Source organism: Malaclemys terrapin, chromosome 7 (assembly GCF_027887155.1).
Source record: "Malaclemys terrapin pileata isolate rMalTer1 chromosome 7, rMalTer1.hap1, whole genome shotgun sequence".
Classification (NCBI taxonomy): domain Eukaryota; kingdom Metazoa; phylum Chordata; order Testudines; family Emydidae; genus Malaclemys; species Malaclemys terrapin.
The window spans coordinates 26,892,471-26,912,337 of NC_071511.1; the positions used below are offsets into that span (position 1 = coordinate 26,892,471).

The 19,867-nt window shown below is 38.9% G+C and overlaps 2 protein-coding genes across 4 annotated transcripts in view; one reads left to right on the forward strand and one right to left on the reverse strand.

The window, feature by feature from the left end:
* Positions 1-19,867, reverse strand: part of CACNA2D3 (calcium voltage-gated channel auxiliary subunit alpha2delta 3) — a 734,213-nt gene that overhangs the window by 106,289 nt on the left and 608,057 nt on the right. The window lies entirely within an intron of this gene.
* On the forward strand, positions 1,258-12,023 carry LRTM1 (leucine rich repeats and transmembrane domains 1). Its single transcript, XM_054035784.1, has 3 exons — positions 1,258-1,647; positions 3,149-3,745; positions 10,515-12,023. The coding sequence occupies exons 1-3, from the start codon at positions 1,641-1,643 to the stop codon at positions 10,946-10,948; spliced, it is 1,038 nt and encodes a 345-aa protein (XP_053891759.1). The 5' UTR covers positions 1,258-1,640; the 3' UTR covers positions 10,949-12,023.

Genomic DNA, 19,867 nt, shown 5'->3' on the forward strand with positions numbered 1-19,867 from the left:
CTGTCTCTCTCTGTCTCAGGGCAGCATTCATTTGGGGCATTTCAAGTGAAAGGGCCCCATATGCACCTATAAGGGGCCTTGGCCAAAGTTTTCTGGGTGAATAGTCTGGGTTGCAGATCCAGCCTCTGAAACAGTCAAGACTGAGTCCAAACTTTGCCACTTCCACAGCATATTGCAAGACCCACCTCTTTGATAAAGTGTTTTCCTACTAGGAGAGTGGAGTACGCTAACTCCAACCGGAGTACAACCTTAGTATTAAAGTCTGTGTAGGAGAAGTAGGGAGTGGATTGCTGTGCTTCCTTCAGGGGGGCAATCTTACTTATATTTATATAAGATTAACTAGAGAAGACAGAACTTCAGAAATTAGTTTATAAATTATTGTTTAAATAATGTAGAGGCAGAATTTGGCTCTTGATCTCCTGAAAGCTCAAGCTAATTAATTTACATACCAAAAATTAAGCGGAAGCACTTTCTGCATCATCCCATAGTATTACAAATAAGACTAGTAGCTGAGTTCACTGCAAGCTGTTCATGTGCATTGAAAGGCAGAATTTGGTCCTAACAATGTTACGTTGTATGGTCAGCATTTGGAGAGATTTGACATTTTCTGATGGTGCAGTTTCAAGACAAAGCTAACAGACGTATAAAAGTGAGCATGTGACTTTAAAGGAGCTCATTATACCAGATTTCACATTCCTTTGAACACCTTATCGCAGCTTTAATTCTATGGCAGTCATACGCCATTAGCCCTTTTACTATTGTAAATGCTACAGTGTGAAGTGTTATTTTATTTCTAAAGAAGTTAACAGTGAGATAAGTCAATATATTACCATGTGAAATATGAGTTTTCAATCAAATGTCACTTAACATGTCAATGCATTTGCGAAAAAAGCAGTCCAATATTTTTAGTATCCATACAAATATGTTTGCCATCCTCACCGAGGAAGGCACCAGCACTGTGTTCCCATGCAACAAAATCCTGTCAGCACAGCTAATCCCTATGGATGTCAGAAGAATAAGCCCCAGAAGAGCAAACAACTGCACTGTCAAAACCATGTCATCAACATGCAGGCCTATTCCTAGTATTATTACACACTCCATTGCCTCCAATCACAACCCAGGAAAACTAGAATCCATGTTCAGAGTCATTGGATCTTGAGGAATTGACACAGCATGGCTAATAATCCCACAGAATTCAGAAACTACATTGGATTTTAAAAAGGCAGCCTTATTTTTGTGCTTTGGATTTGAAGCAGATTAAATAATAGGAAAGGGTAGGCTATCAGGTCATGATTTGTATACTACAGCTGTCCAGTTTGAGTTGACAGACATTCTTTGCAGGGCCAGTTGACTGAATAAGAAAGGCAGAGAAAAACTCTGAGAGTAATAGGTGGACTATAAAAAAAAGTGTTATTGAGGGGAAAAAATGAATGCAATAACAACCAAAGCTGATGGAGTTACTCACTAGAACAAATAGTTAAAGCTCCTTTGTAAACTACAGTTTCCTAAAATGAAGGTATAAAGGAAACCGGATTAGTTCACAGTCCTGACACACACTTCAAGTTGTAATATCGTGTAAATTACTGTTATAACTAAACTTGGACTAAACCTTCTGCAAGCAGGACAACGAGAGAACCACCATGAAAGGTGAGCTATAATTTACTTTTTAGACCTATAGTGAAGTGCTTTGTAAAGAAATATTGTCTTTGCCAACCAGCGTCTATTTTTAACTTTACAGTGGAAGTTATTGTTTAAGTTGTTTTTCTTGTTTCTGACACTAACAATTGCAGAACGGCATAATGCTACAGAATATGTTTCTTGAACACAGAATTCAGGCATTGTAGCAACATTTTTCAAATACAATTTCATTTAGAGTGTTAATTAATAAGTGGTTTGCAAGGTAAATTGTAGTCATAAAAATCCAAACCTTTCATTTACAGATTTAATATATTCAATACTGAAATCTCATTCTGTTGTTCTTTAAAGATAGTGTTCCCTGTTACTAATTAATGTTTAAGCTCTACAAGTCAATATGCACTGTAGCCTTTATTTTCTAAGGCTTTTAAATAGTAATTGACTAGAAGCTTTTCTACTTTGAAATAACAGATAATATTAATGATTCGATGCATCACAAAGACAACTTTAAAAGGGATTTATCCACCTATTGCTCTGATTCTCTGGAGCCAAAATAATTCATATGGGATCAACAGCCAAGACTCCCCAATATATCTTTATTATTCCATTGTATGCATATTAACATAACTTTAGGCAGCATGATGTTTTTAAAGGAATAGTGTTAACCACAAATGACAGGTACAAGGTATTATTATTTCAGTCAAAGCCAACTGGATCACTGTCAGGAGCCATGGGAGTAGATAATAATTTTAAATATTAAATATCATTGAGTACTCCTGTGACCTCATTTATCATTTTAACAACTGTACTTGACAAATGTTTGCTTAATGGCTAGATGTTCAAATCTTTGGAAAGTACAGCTGGCATTCAGATAAGGGAATTTCAATTAATAAGCATAAACATGGGTGGATATTTTAAAGAACAGACCTTAAAAAAATCTGGCTCACTGGAAACTTTTGTTGAATTCTCTGTAGCGAAGCCTTTGAAGATTATTGTTTTCTCTAAAAGAACACAAGCTTAATTCTTTAAGGTGCAACATGCAATCAAAACAGTAAGTAAATAGGGACTGGGCTTGCAACTTTAACATACAGTGAGTGGCTCGGAATCACTATCACCATAGAAAGATAAACATTACAATTTAATATCCTTGGGAACTCTATGGGAGTGTTTCATTCCTATGGGTATCCAGCAGCTAGAAATCATCATATTTTTATAGCAAGGGGCTGATGGCTAAGCTTGCTAAAAGTTATTTGCATTTAAGATAAAGCCATGGAAAGTAGCTCAGTTTGAAACTAGAGAAAAATTGTCTTTAGTCTACATTATCTGAGGTTTCCAAAATTTTATCTAGGGCTGATTCATAATGTTCTGATGTACCGAACTGTGAAACAAAGGTGCATTATTGTCCATTATCAAAATGTACATCTTTTGTCTATGCTCCCAATGTCTGTATTACAAAACACACTGATTATAAACTAGTTTCACCACATTATCACTTCTTTTACTTCTTGTACAGGTGACTTGCTTTTGGTTTCAAGTATCATTGTACTAATGCATATGGTATGTGGATGCCCCGAAAAGTGCCTATGTCATCAAACTTCAAAGACAGTGGACTGCAGGAATCAAGGACTTGTTGAAATTCCCTCCCACGTACCTCCTGAAACTCTAATATTACAGTTGCAGAATAACCATATTTGGAGAATCAATCAAAATGCATTCAGTGAAACCCCTTTGCTCAAAATTTTAGACTTGTCTAATAATTCTGTTTCAAATTTGTCATCGGGTGCTTTCCAAGGACTACGATACCTACAGGTTCTAAACCTAACCAAGAACTTGATTCATTACCTAGAAAACAAGACTTTCAGTTCCCTCCCTCAATTAAAAGAACTGGATTTGTCCTCCAACAGTATATTAACTTTGCCTGAAACTCTGGGAAATAATACAGGGAATATAACTTTATTGTCTGTTAAGTATAACAAGCTTCAAAGACTGGACAGAATTCTGCTGGAATCCCTCCCAAATCTGAAAGTTGTTCTTTTCAAGAATAATCCATGGCAATGCACTTGTCATGTCATTGGCCTTAAACTGTGGCTAGAGAGCTTTTTATACAGAGGTAAGTAATTTTCTCTATTAGATAAAATGTAAAGAAAATGGCTTAACATATACTTGACCTGTCTGAGCTATCATGTCTTTGATACCCAGGGCCGCCGAAAGCGGGTTCAGGCCCCGGTGAAAATTTTTTTTCGGGCCCCCCAGCAAGAGCAGACCAGCTAAACAGGGCCGATGAGGGGGGGGGAAGCCGGGCCCCGGTAATTTGTACAGGCTTCCCCCCCCTCTCGTCGGCCCTGCTGATACCAGAAAGCACTTAAGCTCATACTTAACTCTCTCTCTCTGCTCTGGACTAGAGTTCGGCAAAAATAACTGATTTTTCAGACTGCTGGAAGTTCAAGAACATAAACTCAATTTGGATTAAACTGAATCCAAAATTTTTAAAAAATATTGGTGAATCAAAGGAAACATAGTTTGACCCAAAGCATTTTGTTTCCAGACTTTTTAATTAGGCTCAATTAAAAAAAAAAAAAAAAAAAAAAGAAAGAGGAAGTAGAGGTAATGGTTGTGGTGCCAGTGCCCACCTTATAACTTTTTGCCCAGTAGTTAGGGCACTCACCTGGGATGTGAGAGACCAGGTTTGATTCTCCACTTTGGAACAGGGATTTGAACGCCCTGAGGTTAGTGCCTACCAGGCTATTGGCTAGTCTGGGGAGGTCTCTCTCAGTGTCTCCTGGTGAAGCTGCTTCCTTTTGTATAAATAATTACTCATTCTAGTAGGGACTTGAGCTTGGGTCTGCCCCATTCCAGCTGAATGCCCTGACCACTGGGCTAAAACTTATAATACAGAAATACACAATGCCATGGTAAAGAAAAAATGAACTTATATGTAGTTTAAAAGCAGCACAAAGTTGTTTGGCCATCTCTCCACTTGCATTTAATCTCTTCCATTTATAAATCCATTAGTTATTCTACATAAAAAGAGAATAAGACTTAACTCTGTTTTTTGTAAGTCAGAAGTTGTCTCGCTCTGCTTTTGAATGGCATTGCAATGCTTTGTTCTGAGCAGCTTTAGAATCCAAGATGATTTAGATAAAAGAAAAAAAATCATTTATAATCCTAAAATATTTGGGTTTTTTTTAAGTGTATCTGTTTTATATGCAGTGTAGGCAGTGAAAGGTATTAAACATTAAAGGAAGGACTGGCTCTGATTGCTGTGGGAGCTAGTCAGACTTTGAGAAATCAAAAGAACAAGACAATCCTATTTCCTCTAAAATAAATGTTGATGCATGAATGTGATACAAATATTTCCTTGGTTTCCTATCTGTATGTAGGTCAATATATTGGCATGGTACAATGCAACAGCTCATGTGAAGATGCTCCGTGTCTTCTGTTTGTCTTCTGTTACACAATTGCTATTCAGTATCCATTGATGGCCTTCACTCATAGTTACATCTTGAAGATGAGATTTGGTTTGTGCACAGAAGGGTGGAAGGCTGAAGAGATGAGAATGAAAGGAAATCTGAGATGCCATAACCTATGACAAATTGTCCTTTGTTGTGCCTAAATAGAGTTGCTTTAATCATTAAACAAACAGAAGAGTTACCGTGGAACTAACCAACTAATTGCCACTCCTTATTTCTCCTTCTAATTAACTTTTAAGTGAGTTTGTGCGAGAAACTTTGCAAGAATAGCCTTAAAAACCTCACACTTTGGTTACTAGAAATGTTTAAAGTTCATATGCACACTTCCTTGTTAAAATGAAATGAATATAATTGGACAATTTATATGTCCAATTAGTGAATTGGTAACAAAGTCAAGTCTCCAAATATTTCACCACAAAATTCTCACTACTATCCAGTCACCCACTGATAAATAGAGTATACCACAGGTAATCACTAAATTACACACATACACACACACCTCAAAATTTTATTTTTATTTCAGGAATTACCACCATGAGAAGAGACATATTTCTTTTTACAGTATCTCTCTTTTTATACTGTGGCCAAATCATTGGGCCAGTTCCTTAGCATGCCCAGAGCAGATGGAAATCAGCATTTATTGTCTACCTGAAGGAAATGGTTAGCATAAGGGGAATCTCCAGCACAAGTTAAGCCATTCTAGCTGGGCACAACTTAAAGTGGACTTGAGGCTGTTCTAAATTGTGCTGGAGGCACAGCTCCCCAGGCATTCTAGGAGTGGGGAGCTGGAATGATGGTGATGATGACCTCCAGAGTCATCTGTTCTAGAATCAGCACTGGCACAGATAAGGATCTGGTCCATTGGATCTATGTTAACGCATGTACATTTAATTAAGTTCCATCAATACAAGATGCCTGATACTTGGCTAGGTAACAGGTGGAAGGTGGTATTAGTTATAGAAAATAATAAATAAAATTAAACAAGCTTTTAAGCCAGTGATATGTGCAATTTATCAAAACAGTCAACTGGCTGAGTTGAAAGAGTGGCTCTGTAATTTAACTGATAAAAATTAGTCTCCCAGGGTTAAAATCATACTACTTTCTGGACTGTTAAAATATTAAGTTATTTCTTTCAGCCCCCAGGCTTTTGTTAAATTTTGCTGGACCTATTCCCCAGAACAAATTTTAGCAGGGATTGTGAATTCTGTATGCAGCGGAAGGTAATGATCCAAGATAAGCATATCAGATTATCTTAATTACTATGCCAGCAGCACAGCTTCTTTAGTTTATCTCAGAAACACAGCCATTGTTTGGCAATTCAGTGATTTTTTTTCTTGTCTCACCTTTGCTTTATACAAATTTGTCCAAATTGCAAAAAATGAAGTGAAATGCAACACACAAACCCATTTTAACAACCAGTGTTGGAAGAAGTCTGGATATTCTGTACTCTAATATTTCTCTAGTATTCTTCTTCTGTGACTTATACTAACCAACATGAGTTTTGTTCCTGTAACAGGGTAGCTGGCCCCTTAAATGAAACTGGGCTCAGCTCTTGCGTTCCAGTCAAGTGCATCCTAGCTTGATGTAATGAGGTGGGTGCCTGGCCCCAGGGAGTTATAAATGAGAGTCCAGAACACTGATAGAGTTTAGAAAGGAAGAAAGAGTTCTGAGAAAAAAGAGCACTCAGAGGAGGGGATGCCCCTAACGGTGAAGCAGTGAGAGTTCCCTCATTGAGCAGTGAAGCCAGATCAGTGCTGATGAAAGCAGAAGGTACGAAGGCAGTGAAGAGGTCACCTACAAGTTTCCCCAGGCCCAACAGCCATGATCACAGAGAGCTGAAGGCTGAGAGAAGCAGAGGGAAATGCCTGCTGGCTCTCTGAGGTGGACAGCTAATGCTGACGGGCCAGAGAGAGCTGAAGGGTATATGTACTTGGAGGGGAGAAGGGGGTGGTAAATGACTACAGACATAAAGAAGGGAACCGGAATAAGTTGGAGAACTACTGACCTTAAAGCATTGGATGCCCAGAGCCTCGGAGGAAAGACCTGTCTGTTGGGCCCAAGAAGTGAAACGCACCCTTTTTGCTTGGTAGGATTGTCTCGTGGAGTTCTTTCTGCTATTGGAGAGGACATCTCACACTGCCAACAAACACTCCTGTGCTAGCAGAGGCATCCACCCAAAAACCAAGCTGTCTGGTGAAGCGTTCATGGATTGGGGTGCCAGAGTCTGCTGCTATGTTCTGTGAGCACTCCTGGAAATGTCGGGAGTGGGAGAGAGTGGAGAAGAAGAGGAAACCAGAACTGGCAAGTCCAGAATGGAGCAATCGGGATGACCATCGCCCTTTCCAACTGGAGTTTGTGCAGGACACATGACAAGAGTGGTGGGGGAGGGAAGGGGTAGTTGATTCAGTGACCATGAAGAACTTTGGCTAGCGAACGGAACAGTTGAGGCATCTGAGATCCAAGACTGGTTTAATCCCCCCTTCTTGTGTACCAGACAACAGTCTGAATACTTGCGCCTCTCTGCAGGATGGAGTCCACCTCTAGGGTAAGAATACTGTTGTGAGAGTGATCCCTGGCATGGGATCAGCACAGGGGATGTGGAAGAGGCAGAATCACCAACTCAATGGTATAGCCATGTCGAATGACACCCAGGACCCTCTTTGTCTGTTATTGCTCTCCATGCTAGCAGAAAGAGTTTGAGATTGCACCCAAAAGGGGAGGCTGGTCAGACTGTTGGGGTGCAAAGTGGTTGATGGCTCTCTAGTTGCACTCAGAAATATCGCTTAGCAAAGATTGGGCGTGTTGTGCAGATGACTTCATTGTCAAAACACGTGGATGGGATCTGTGGGCCTTTGGGCATTTCTGTGGAGGCTTACAGATGGTAGAACTGGGGCCATGAGCTCCAATATGGCCAACCTGGTTGATCCTGCTGTTGCAGCAGTAGTGCCCAAGGAGCTGAGTATCAGTGGCTCCTGGGCTGAGCTAAGGTAGGGTATTGCCATGGTGCCATTGGGACCTTCTGATAGGTATGTCTTCAGAACGGGCAGCTGACCATGCATAACATCTGGATCCTCAAACTCAGAGGAACCAGAGTCCTTGCATGACTTGCATGAGGTGCTTTTTAAGATGGAAGACTCTGCCTTCCCATGAACAAGCAGGGAAGGAGAGGCAGATACTGCATCTGGACACGGTGTGGGCTTCCCCCAAACAGTACAGGCAGTGTTGATACTCATCGCTGAGGGAAAACAAGCAAGGACAGAAAGCACCGACTTTGAATCCCGGCCTCTTTGGCATAATCCAATACCTAGTACTGGTTGCTGGACGGGGGGGATTGTTTGGCAGAAAATGGAGAAGCACCGTTTCAAGTGATGAATCATACCAAACTTTTAGAAACAAGAAAATTACTACAGAAACAGCAAAAATCTTGACTATATACACTACCGAGACCAGGGTGCTGTAGGGGGTAGAGTGAGTTGGGGATTGTTTGGCAGTTAACCGCCGAAGCGACATCTCCAGCCCTTAAATCTACAAAACTTCTAAAAAGAATAAAACCACTACAAAAAACTGAAGAATTCTGACTAAGTATGAAAATAAAAACAGTTTTTCTAAAAAGTTTGGAAAATGCATCACTAAGGACAAGAGGACAGCAGAAGCTCTGACTCGGACCATGCGGCGTTGGGAAGGTACTGAAGATGTCGTCGGTCTGCCCCACTCTTTATCACCTTGGGCGAAACCATGAGGCAGTGCAAGTGTGCATACATGGACCGATGGACATAACTACTTTGAAAAGCTCCATGCACTTGCACATAACCCCCAGTGGAATACAGATAGGGACCATCACTTGAAGAATAAAATATTTCTTGAACTGAAGGCAACTCAAGCAATTGATTCTTGTTGCATATACTTCAATAATTATAGAGAATGTTTTAGTCAAGGTAGAATTCTAGTTTTCCAGTCCAACACACCCTTTTCAGTCACTCATAACCATGGAAGGATCAGAGCTGCAGAATTTGGATCTTCAGCCAGATCCACACTGAAAATGTCCATGTATGGAAGTCTTTGGATCCAGGCTTTTGGTTTGACCTGTTACAGATCAGGGATTCAACTGCTAGGCTCTGATTCATCTTGGAACATGGCCAGTATTTGTGGGGAAGGTGGCCTTAGGAATTTGGTTTGGGCCCATCTTAACTCACCACCTTCTAAAACGAATTCTTTTTAAGATTAAAATTTCCATGCCAGGCCACAAAGGGAGAGGAAATTTGAACTGACTTGATTCAGTTACTTTTGAATTATGCAAACATGAAAATATACAATGGTTCTAGCCCTAACCAGTAGCTATGGGACCATGATATGTGGGATGGTAAGGGAGCTGACCTCTGATACATATGTGCGCTAATGCACTAGGGACTGATCCTGCCCTACTGCTTGAACAGGAATGAAAAGGCTCCTTACTCCATTCCCCCCACACCAAGTTCACCCATTCAGCAGAGAGCAGGAACCAGCCCTAAAGGTTGCATGGGGCATGGGTCACTTGCAGGTTTAAACTAGTGTAGATGGTGGATTCTCTGTAACTTGAAGTCTTTAAATCATGATTTGAGGGCTTCAGTAACTCAGCCAAAAGTTATGGATCTATTACAGGAGTGGGTGGGTGAGGTTGTATGGCCTGCAATGTGCAGGTCAGACTAGATGATCAGCATGATCCCTTCTGGTCTTAAAATCTATGAATCTATAATAAAATACACAGGATGTGCTGTACGGACAAATTTGAAATTAGAAAAGTCAACTGTTTTATTTTTCTAACTTTTGTATGGAGAATATTGGTTTTGGCATGTAATGTGAATGGTATCATGCTTTTATAAACTATGAAGACAAAATCAGGGCATATAGAATATTTTATTTTCACAATTTGCTTCATGGCAAATGTTAGCACATAGTGCCAGAACCATCACTACTTCATGGACTATTGCTGTGAATGCTAATAGGAAATGTTTACAGAAGACATATTGTTTCCATTTATGTTTATTAAAAAAGTAGTGTTAAGAATGTACCTGGTAACAATATCTCTTTGTTTTCATTTATGGCTTTACACCTGCCTATTTTTATACTACTGGGTGTGTGTGCACGGTGGGGGAGGAGGGTTGTTTTGTTTTACTATAAACGTTGATAAAGTACAGGTAAGTTTACTCCTAATTAATTACTGGTTACAAGTAATTGCTTATTTGAGTATATAAAAGTGTTATAATCCTAGTCTTTAACTAATTGGAAATATACACAAAATAATATATGGTTGTAAATTCTTTAAAAGTAGAAAAATGAAGCAGTTTATAAATTCCATTGGGCTTCATTTAGTTTTTACATCAGAAAATTCAGAAAGCCAAAGAGCTCAAGATTTGAATATGTTCTTTTCAGGAGGAATAAGTGATGGCATTATATGCTCAACACCAGAAAATCGGAAGGGAAAGGACCTCCTCAAAGTTCCTTATGAGATGTACAGGGCATGCCCTCCCTCCGCTGCTCATATGCATCTGGCTAATATTCATCACCATAGCTCTGAGCACAGAAGTTCTCTGAAGCACACTCATCACAATGAAAATGGAGAAAGTAGCCATTCAGACTGTGAACCTAAACCAAAGCCAAGGCCAGTTAGTTTGCGTCATGCAATCGCCACTGTAGTAATAACTGGAGTTGTCTGTGGAATCGTGTGTCTAATGATGTTGGCAGCTGCTGTGTATGGTTGTGCCTATGCTGCAATTACTGCTAAATACCACAGAGAACACTTGGCCCCAGTAACAGAGCAGAGTCGTCCTGAGGAAAAAGAGCCATTTGATAGTTCCTTGGCTTAAGTTACTTTTGGTCTTTGGTTTCCCTCAAGTAAGACTCCTCATTTCAATCAGAAGCTTAGTGTCAAGTAGGATTGATTTACTTGTTACTTCTGTATTTTGCTTTTTCACATTAAAACCGTTCCTGTAAAATAGACATTCATTCCTGGGAAGCAATTTATGTTGAGAGGTTAAATAGATGAAATAAATGTATTATTTATGTTTTGTGCATGCATGCATTCTGAAGTATTACATGAGGATGTGAGTTTAAGATTAATTAAATCTTCATGTAACCACGTTCAAATATTCAGTTCTACATTAACGAGTCTGCTGTGTAACATTAGTACAATACATGGCAATTATAGACAGTCACTAGCCATCATAAGTGAGATTTCTGGAATGGAAAATGCAAAGCAATTTTAAGTGGCTTGGTAAAGCTTGCCTGATATGTACCTAAGGAATATATGGCAGAACAATAACCTCTAAGTACAGGTCATACTAGATAGTAGTAGAACTGGCCAAATTATTCACTGCAAGTAACTGACCCAACATTTTTTTTTTAAATAAATTATTTGCAAACACATTTTTTCTACTATTCAACCTGCTCTATTAGATAAACCATTTTAATATTGCATCCATGATGTAGTTTATGAGATGGAAAATCCATAATTAGCTATAGCAGTTCAGTTCTAGGCCATATCCAGAGACAGAAACATCTTTCTCTTACTTGGGGAACAGTAAAGAGGAGTGGGCAAGATAGAAGTGAAGGAGGAATAGTTAACATGAGGGCATTGTGGCATTCTGATACAAGGATTTGAGAAAGAGCACTGACAGAAGCAAAAATAAAATATAAACACAGAAGCCACACTTACTTCCTCAACAAAGGACTAATACACAACCACCACAGGCACTTCTGATGGTCTTAATTCATAAAACTTCCATTTGGCAACTCTCATAACAGGAATAAAAAAATGGATTTGGTACTGAAACCAATACAATTGTCAGGTTTCAGAATGGTAGCCGTGTTAGTCTGCATCAGCAAAAACAACAAGGAGTCCTTGTGGCACCTTAGAGACTAACAAATTTATTTGGACATAAGCTTTCATGGGCTAAAACCCACTTCATCAGATGCATGGAGTGGAAAATACAGTAGGCAGGTATAAATACACAGCATATGAAAAGATGGGAGTTGCCTTACCAAGTGTGTGGGGGGGTGTCAGTGCTAATGAGCCAATTCAATTAAGGTGGAAGTGGGCTATTCCCAACAGTTGACAAGAAGGGGTAAATACCAAGGGAGGAAAAATCACTTTTGTAGTGCTAATGAGGCCAATGTAATCAAGGTGGCCCATTTCAAACAGTTGACAAGCAGGTGTAAGTATCAGCAGAGGGAAATTAGTTTTTGTAGTGACCCATCCACTCCCAGACTTTATTCAGGCCTAATTTGATGGTGTCCAGTTTGCAAATTAATTCCAGTTCTGCAGTTTCTTATTGGAGTCTATTTTTGAAGTTTTTTTGTTGAAGAATTGCCACTTTTAAGTCTGTTATTGAGTGTCCAGGGAGACTGAAGTGTTCTCCTACTGATTTTTGAATGTTATAGTTCTTAATGTCTGATTTGTGTCCATTTATTCTTTTGTGTAGAGACTGCCTGGTTTGGCCAATGTACATGGCAGAGGGGCATTGCTGGAACATGATGGCATATATCACGAGCCCCTGATGGTGTAGCTGATGTGGTTAGGTCCTATGATGGTGTCCCCTGAATAGATATGTGGACAGAGCTGGCAACAGGGTTTGTTGCAGGGATTGGTTCCTGGGTTAGTGTTTTTGTTGTGTGGTGTGTAGTTGCTGGTGAGTATTTGCTTCAGGTTGGGGGGCTGTCTGTAAACGAGGATTGGCCTGTCTCCCAAGGATAGGTTGTAGATCCTTGATGATGCACTGGAGAGGTTTTAGTTGGGGGCTGTAGGTGACGGCTAGTGGCGTTCTGTTACTTTCTCTGTTGGGCCTGTCCTATAGTAGGTGACTTCTGGGTACACTTCTGGCTCTATCAATCTGTTTCTTCACTTCACCATGTGGGTACTGTAGTTTTAAGAATGCATGATAGAGATGCTGTAGGTGTTTGTCTCTGTTTGAGGGATTGGAGCTTGGCTGTAGACAACGGATCGTGTGATGTGGTCTAGATGGAAGCTGGAGGCATGTAGGTAAGTATAGCAGTCATTAGGTTTCCGGTATAGGGTGGTGTTTATGTGACCATTGCTTATTCGCACTGTCCAGGAAGTGGATCTCTTGTGTGGACTGGTCCAGGCTGAGGTTGATGGTGGGGTGGAAATTGTTGAAATCCTGTGGGCCACCTTGATTACACTGGCCTCATTAGCACTACAAAAGTGATTTTTTCCTCTCTTGGTATTCACCCCTTCTTGTCAACTATTGAGAATAGCCCACTTCCACCTTAATTGAATTGACTCGTTAGCACGGACCCCCCCACTTGGTAAGGCAACTCCCAACTATTCATGTGCTGTGTATTTATACCTGCCTACTGTATTTCCCACTCCATGCATCTGATGAAGTGGGGTTTAGCCCATGAAAACTTATGCCCAAATAAATTTGTTAGTCTCTAAGGTGCCACAAGGACTCCTCGTTGTTTTTGCCAATACAATTGTGTGTTTGTATATTGTTATTCTTTCTCTTATGTCTGGCTAGATTCCCTGTAGGATCAATCCTAGCAGAGGGATCCAGAAGCAGAAAGTTTGCTATAAGACGATGTTGCAGCCACAAAATCCTCAATACCAAAGAACCAGAAGAGAAAGGATATTCTTAAACTGCAGAAACATTTTTCAAATAAAATATTTGGCTAGGAAGTTCACTGCACCATTTAACTCCAGAATTAGATTATTATAATATATATGTCTACATTTTCTAGCCTGGATTTTATTTTCAGAATTAGCATTTTGTAACACCTCTCCCCCCAACAAAAAAGGAATTTCTTTTTAGCCAGGGTATTGGATGGAATTTTACCATCTGTGCACTAAATCATGAGCCTCAGTGCCAAACCAAACTCAAAGGCCTTTTACCTGTGGGAATTACAACGGAGCTGGGGGACACATACACACAACCCAAATTTAGGGCCCAGCGCACCCATGCAATTAGACTGCAGATGCTAAAGCTCCAACTGACTTCAGTGGAGCCAGGATTTCACTGACACTGATCCCAATTAGCTGGGACTCAGCTATGGAACGTTAAGTACAAATACCCTCTGCTCACTCCTTAAAAAAAACCAAACCAACCTACCAAAACCTTTTAGTCTGCAAAACCTCTGCCTAAAGAAGCAAAAAAAGACACAAAAATGATTTTTAAATATTTTTTTAGGTCACCTTTAAGCTGCTTTTGGCATTTTCGTGTGCACTTAAGGCCTTAAATTCTGCCATAAAGCAAGATATTTCTTACTTCCAATAATGCATTTCTTTGTATGACTGGAGTAGGCCAACCCATACTAAACATGTCATATACATTCTAACTTGCTGTATCTTCAAAAAATGCAGAAACATCACATTATGCTTTGATAAAATTGAATACATTTATAAATTCAGCCCACGGTTGCCACAAACAGCCATTTAAGATGATAATGTTTACTAACATTTTAAATGTCAACAGACTCTCAACAGAGAAAAATATAGAGCCAATCTTTTAAATTAACAAATGCAAACTTACAATTTTGTAATATGAAAAATGTAATGTTTATCTGTAAAAATAAAATTCAGATGAAAGACACAATTTGCTGAGTATTCTGTGAGAACCACAAATTATCTTTCACAACCACTGCAGTTCATAAGGGATAATTTTCAAACGCCTTACAGATTATTTTTAGCTGCTCATTGTATACTGCTGAATCCAGGGATTCCCTACAGAAATGGCCTTAATTTGTAAAGCTATGGACATCTGCTGCTGAAATAATGAGTTATTTGCACAGATTTATTTTGCCAGTAAAGGTCATTGACAAACAGTTTCAACAATGCAATGTAGAGTATTTCTATAAACTCTGGAAGAGCCCCTTTATTCCTGAAAACATCAGGATAACTTGTTCACTGTCTGCCATTTGGAAAGACAGCTAAAAGAAATGGATTGTACTATTCTTATCTTTCAAACAGGGGTCACCTTGTCACTTAGTTTTCAGAATCGATACATGGAAAATGGAGATGAAGAAAGTGGTCCTACTTGCAAATTTGTTCCCAATTTAGAATAGGAGATAAAACCACACAGATTTCACTTTGTTCTCTACAGAAAAAGCCCATTAATCGTTATACAGATGGAGAGAAACACAAGTACTGAGTGCTGTATGCAAGTCTTTCCATCAAAACTTGCAGAAGGATAATAAAAATTTAATTTCATTACCCTCAAGTGATCCCACTTCCAATCAGAGAGGACGCCCCTCCTTGTTTTTCAAAGTAGGCATCTTAATTACATTATACATAGTGTATCTTTCATTTGCAACATTAACAAAATAAGACACCATTGTTTGCATAATAATAACCTCTTATTTGCTGCTGGCCAGGTGACAAAAGTACAGAGGCTCCCTTTAGTTCAGCATTGAAAAAGTATGCTTATTTGAACCTCTTTAGTCTGCAAAACAGGGCTGAAAAGCTCATATTAATAACATTCACACAAGATTCTTGGTATTTCCTGGTTTTGTGTTACCTGAAACATGACTGCGTGCTCCCCTGGTAAGGCAGCCAGCAACATAAATCACCTGGATGTGGCATTGACCTAGGGTTGCCAACCATCCAGGATTGACCTGGAGTCTCCAGGAATTGAAGATTAATCTTTAATTAAAGATTATATCATGTGATGAAATCTCCAGGAATACATCCAACCAACATTGGCAACTCTACATTGACCCATCATGGAGGAAGGGACAGATGATTCAATGACAGCAAAGTACATGACTACAGCATGTTACCAACAGGGGTTGAGCCTGTGGTCAACTCTGCATGATTAGAGAGGGATCGACAGATTTGGGGCCAGAGTTTTCCATGGACTTCTTGCCTTTGTGGATATTGCAAGCTGAGTTTCTTAATCAGGACTGCCATTCTTGCTTCAAGGAGGGAATGAGAATCTGCAAATCCTGTGCCTTTTTGGAAGTAAAAGGTTTTCCATGGAAGGGAATACACTAGCTAATCCACAGTATTTAATTTATGATGAATTTATTTATTATCCTCATAATTGTAGAGAAACAAACAACAAATTGCTTAAAATTCAAACCAATGCAGCATTATCTTAATTTCATAAAACCAGTCCAGATTCTCTGCCATGTAATGTAATCAAGGAATTATTTGGTTGGCAGCAATGTCCTTTGGCAAAAACCTCTAGAATCTGCTACTAGAGCACACTGCTAGATCCACACATCTGCTAACCTTTCCCACGTTAGCTACACTTTTCAAAAAGAACAGCCTAACACAACTGGCCAAGAGTGAGGAGCAAAATCCTCCTTGAAGTTGACTATACATATCATCATACAGATCTACTCTACCTGTGCAATACTTGGACTCTAGGTGATGAGTGCTATCGAATTAAATAGATGGATTAGGCAGCCATGGCACTTACGCTCAGAAATTATGATTACATTACCAGATAAATATACTCCTCAAGAACTGTGCTCTCAGATAAAGGCATCATTTCTAAATGAGGATGTGAACTGAGAGGGTGTGCATGCGAATGCCTTGAACACTGAATGTACATTCTGCTTTTTACTGAAGCCATTAGCATACATTTCAATATTAGATTTATGAATATGAAGATAATATGAAAAATGTATTGGGCCCTTTGGAAAAATATAAACTAACTGTGTTTTCCACTAAAGCATGCAGGGACAGTGCAAGGGATTTACTAAGCATTACTACTGATTATAATGTTCAGAGGCTTACAAACTGGAGTAAAGATTAAGTAAACCGCTGTCTTGACTGATGAGAAAAGCATATATTTTAGAAACTTAGAACCTTTGGATGGTGTTTCAGTGCAATGGCATGTTCGTTTTCCCTTAAACACTACTACTAAGAGAGAACTTTTTATAGATGGGGCTATTCCTTTTAAGCACATTGCATGGTTATAGTCGCATTCAAAGTAGTGGCAGGTAAAACAGTGGGTAACCTGAACAGTACACAATAGTTTATGAACAATTAATAGATGCTTTATCCTATCTAATACTTTAACTTAATATACCAAAGTGCAATAGAATGGAGGAAATATTTGACTACGTGGGAGGCATTTACAATATACTTCATTCCTAAAGGTAATTGGTACTTACAGAGTGTTAACCTCTTGAAGTTAATGGTTTAATTTACAAGGCTCATATCTGTAAAAGTTTGTGCTGAGACTTTTCATTTGCAAAACTTCCAAAGCATATGCTTACAGGCACATGCACATGCCACACTGGGTACACACTTTTAAAAATCTGAACCCAATGTGTTAAACTGTCATTGACTGAGTCTACTGTACTAATTCTTAAACCACTACAAGTATCCTGAGATAACTGACTGAAGAACAGAATTTTTCACAAAGCTCATAATGAGTAGCTAAATACTAACAGGTAACCTGGAATATTCCCATATCGCAATACAGTCAAACCTTACTTACCTGAAGCGTGGTTAACCAAGAGTCTTAGATAGTCTTGGACAGCTGACATGTAATCAGAGTTTGATTTCAATGTATAAGTCTTTATGTGCTGATTTATTCACAAGGACCTGAACATAGGAGTTTGAATACACATGTGACCAGCACCATAAAGACTGTAACTTTCAAAAGTGACTCATGATTTTGAATGCCTCCATTTTTGAGTGTCCAACTTGTTACACCTGAAAGGGGCATGGTTTTTAGAGAGTCGGTGTTCACTAAAATCAGGCCCCTTTAAAGTGTCCCAAAAATGGAGATACCCAAAATCATGGTGTGCTCCAGGCTTGAAACGTAAGCCTGAAATACAGCTGCTGCCACCTCCTTCTTAGTTGTTTATGACAGAGGGGATCTGGCTAAAAGACCAACATCTACTAGATGGGGTCATTCAAATTATCTAAGGGATTTTATATCCTTTAACTGACTTTCTTTAATTTTGAACCATTGTAATGACTTTGTATAAATGATGAGCATGTGAAAATAGAAAGTGAGCAAAGGGGTGAGGTGAGGCTGGGAGGTCTATAAAAGACTCAAACAAAAACATGACCTGTCCATGAGTTCAAGTAGACTTGCCTACCTCTGGGTGACTACCAACACAAAGCACCAGGTTAGAGTTAAAATATAGGAAGCAGTGATTTAGCACTGAAAGTAGAACTCTGAAGGTGACTGATTAGGAGACTGTAGAGAAAAAGTAGTGGCTAACAAAGGTTTGGAGATAAAATGATGGAGCATGTTTATGAGCTGATCTGTTGAGATTTTTAAACAGTAGCCTCTTTTACTTTATTTATTTATTGCATTTCCTCTATTCTAAGTTATTAAAAGATCCTCTTTGAAAAGTTAAATATTTGAAAGGGGAAATGCCCTGGTTCAGTTTTTATATGGGATGATTTATTTAAAAGTGTGAAAACCATATTATATGTTTGCATAATATAGTGTTGTTGTGAGATAGGGAATATGTAATGAAATAGTCAGAGAAAAGAGCTGTTGCTAGGCTACCTTTACCAGAAAATTAGTTTCATTCTCCTACTTTTAATTTATAAAATGGCTTGATACTTTTCAACTTTATATTGTAAACAAGCAAACATATATTCAAAAAAGTCCTGAAAATCCTTTAAAACCATCTATAGTATTAATATAAATGAATTCTATTAATGGATTCCCTTAATTCTCGCAAGCCATTACAACATGTTCATTTACATGAAATCTTTCACCTGAGAATTTATTTTCTATCACCACCACTATATATCAGTGGATAAGTATAAAAAGGATATATAAAAAAATAGTTGTCACAGTCAATATGACTTTTCCTTGTGCACTGCAGCATTGACACTACAGAATAATGTTTCTAGCTTCGCAAAACTTTAGTCTATTTTTATTTCCATGGCAAAGAATAGTGAGCAACCCAATACTCATTGTGTCCTTGTGCTCTGACATCAACTACTATGGAATTAAATACACCTGCTAAATGTGGCTTGTTATTATGTGATACTTGAATGACAGATTCCTTAGAACTTTAAATACCACATGCCTATGGAAAGATAATATACTGTGTAAAGAAATTAATCGAGTAGCTCCAGGTAAGAAGTATCTACCCTTCTCTTTTTAACTTTTGCTTCTTTGTAGTGGGAAAATAATTGCAGCATCCAAAGCTTTGGGCCAGATTCTGTCATCCTCACTGAAGCTGAGTAGTAACTTGCTGTCTGACTACTGTTATTGTTTTGAAAAGTGGTATTTGCGAAGTAAACTATTAATTAACATGTCCACGAGTAGCAGAATCTGGCTCTTAGGACAAGATACACAAGTCTTCTCTTTTACATATACAGTAAAACCTCAAGAGTTATGAACAATCAGAGTTACGAACTGACCAGTAAACCACACACCTCATTTGGAACTGGAAGTATACAATCAGGCAGCAACAGAGACACACACACAAAAAGCAAATACAGTACAGTACTGTGTTAAATGTAAACTACTAAAAAAATAAAGGGAAAGCAGCATTTCTTCTGCATAGTAACACTTCAAAGCTGTATTCAGTTGTAAACTTTTGAAAGAACTATAACATTTTGTTCAGAGTTATGAACAACCTCCATTCCCGAGGTATTCGTAACTCTGACTTCTACTGTACCCCAAAAGAAGATAAAAACTGGCTGTCTCAAGGCCATGTTCTTAAGGAAACAGTTTGGCTTGCTATGTAAAGGGAAAACAAAATCCCCAACCAAGAGTCCTGTAGTAGTGGAGCTGCCGTGGGGCTCCCCCCACTTACTACTCCTTAATCTTGGTTTGTCCCCA

Excerpts from the sequence above, each read along its gene's own strand:
- LRTM1 (XM_054035784.1), top strand. Across the intron at positions 3,746-10,514 it reads AGAGAGCTTTTTATACAGAG|GAGGAATAAGTGATGGCATT; the intron begins GTAAGTAATTTT and ends TGTTCTTTTCAG.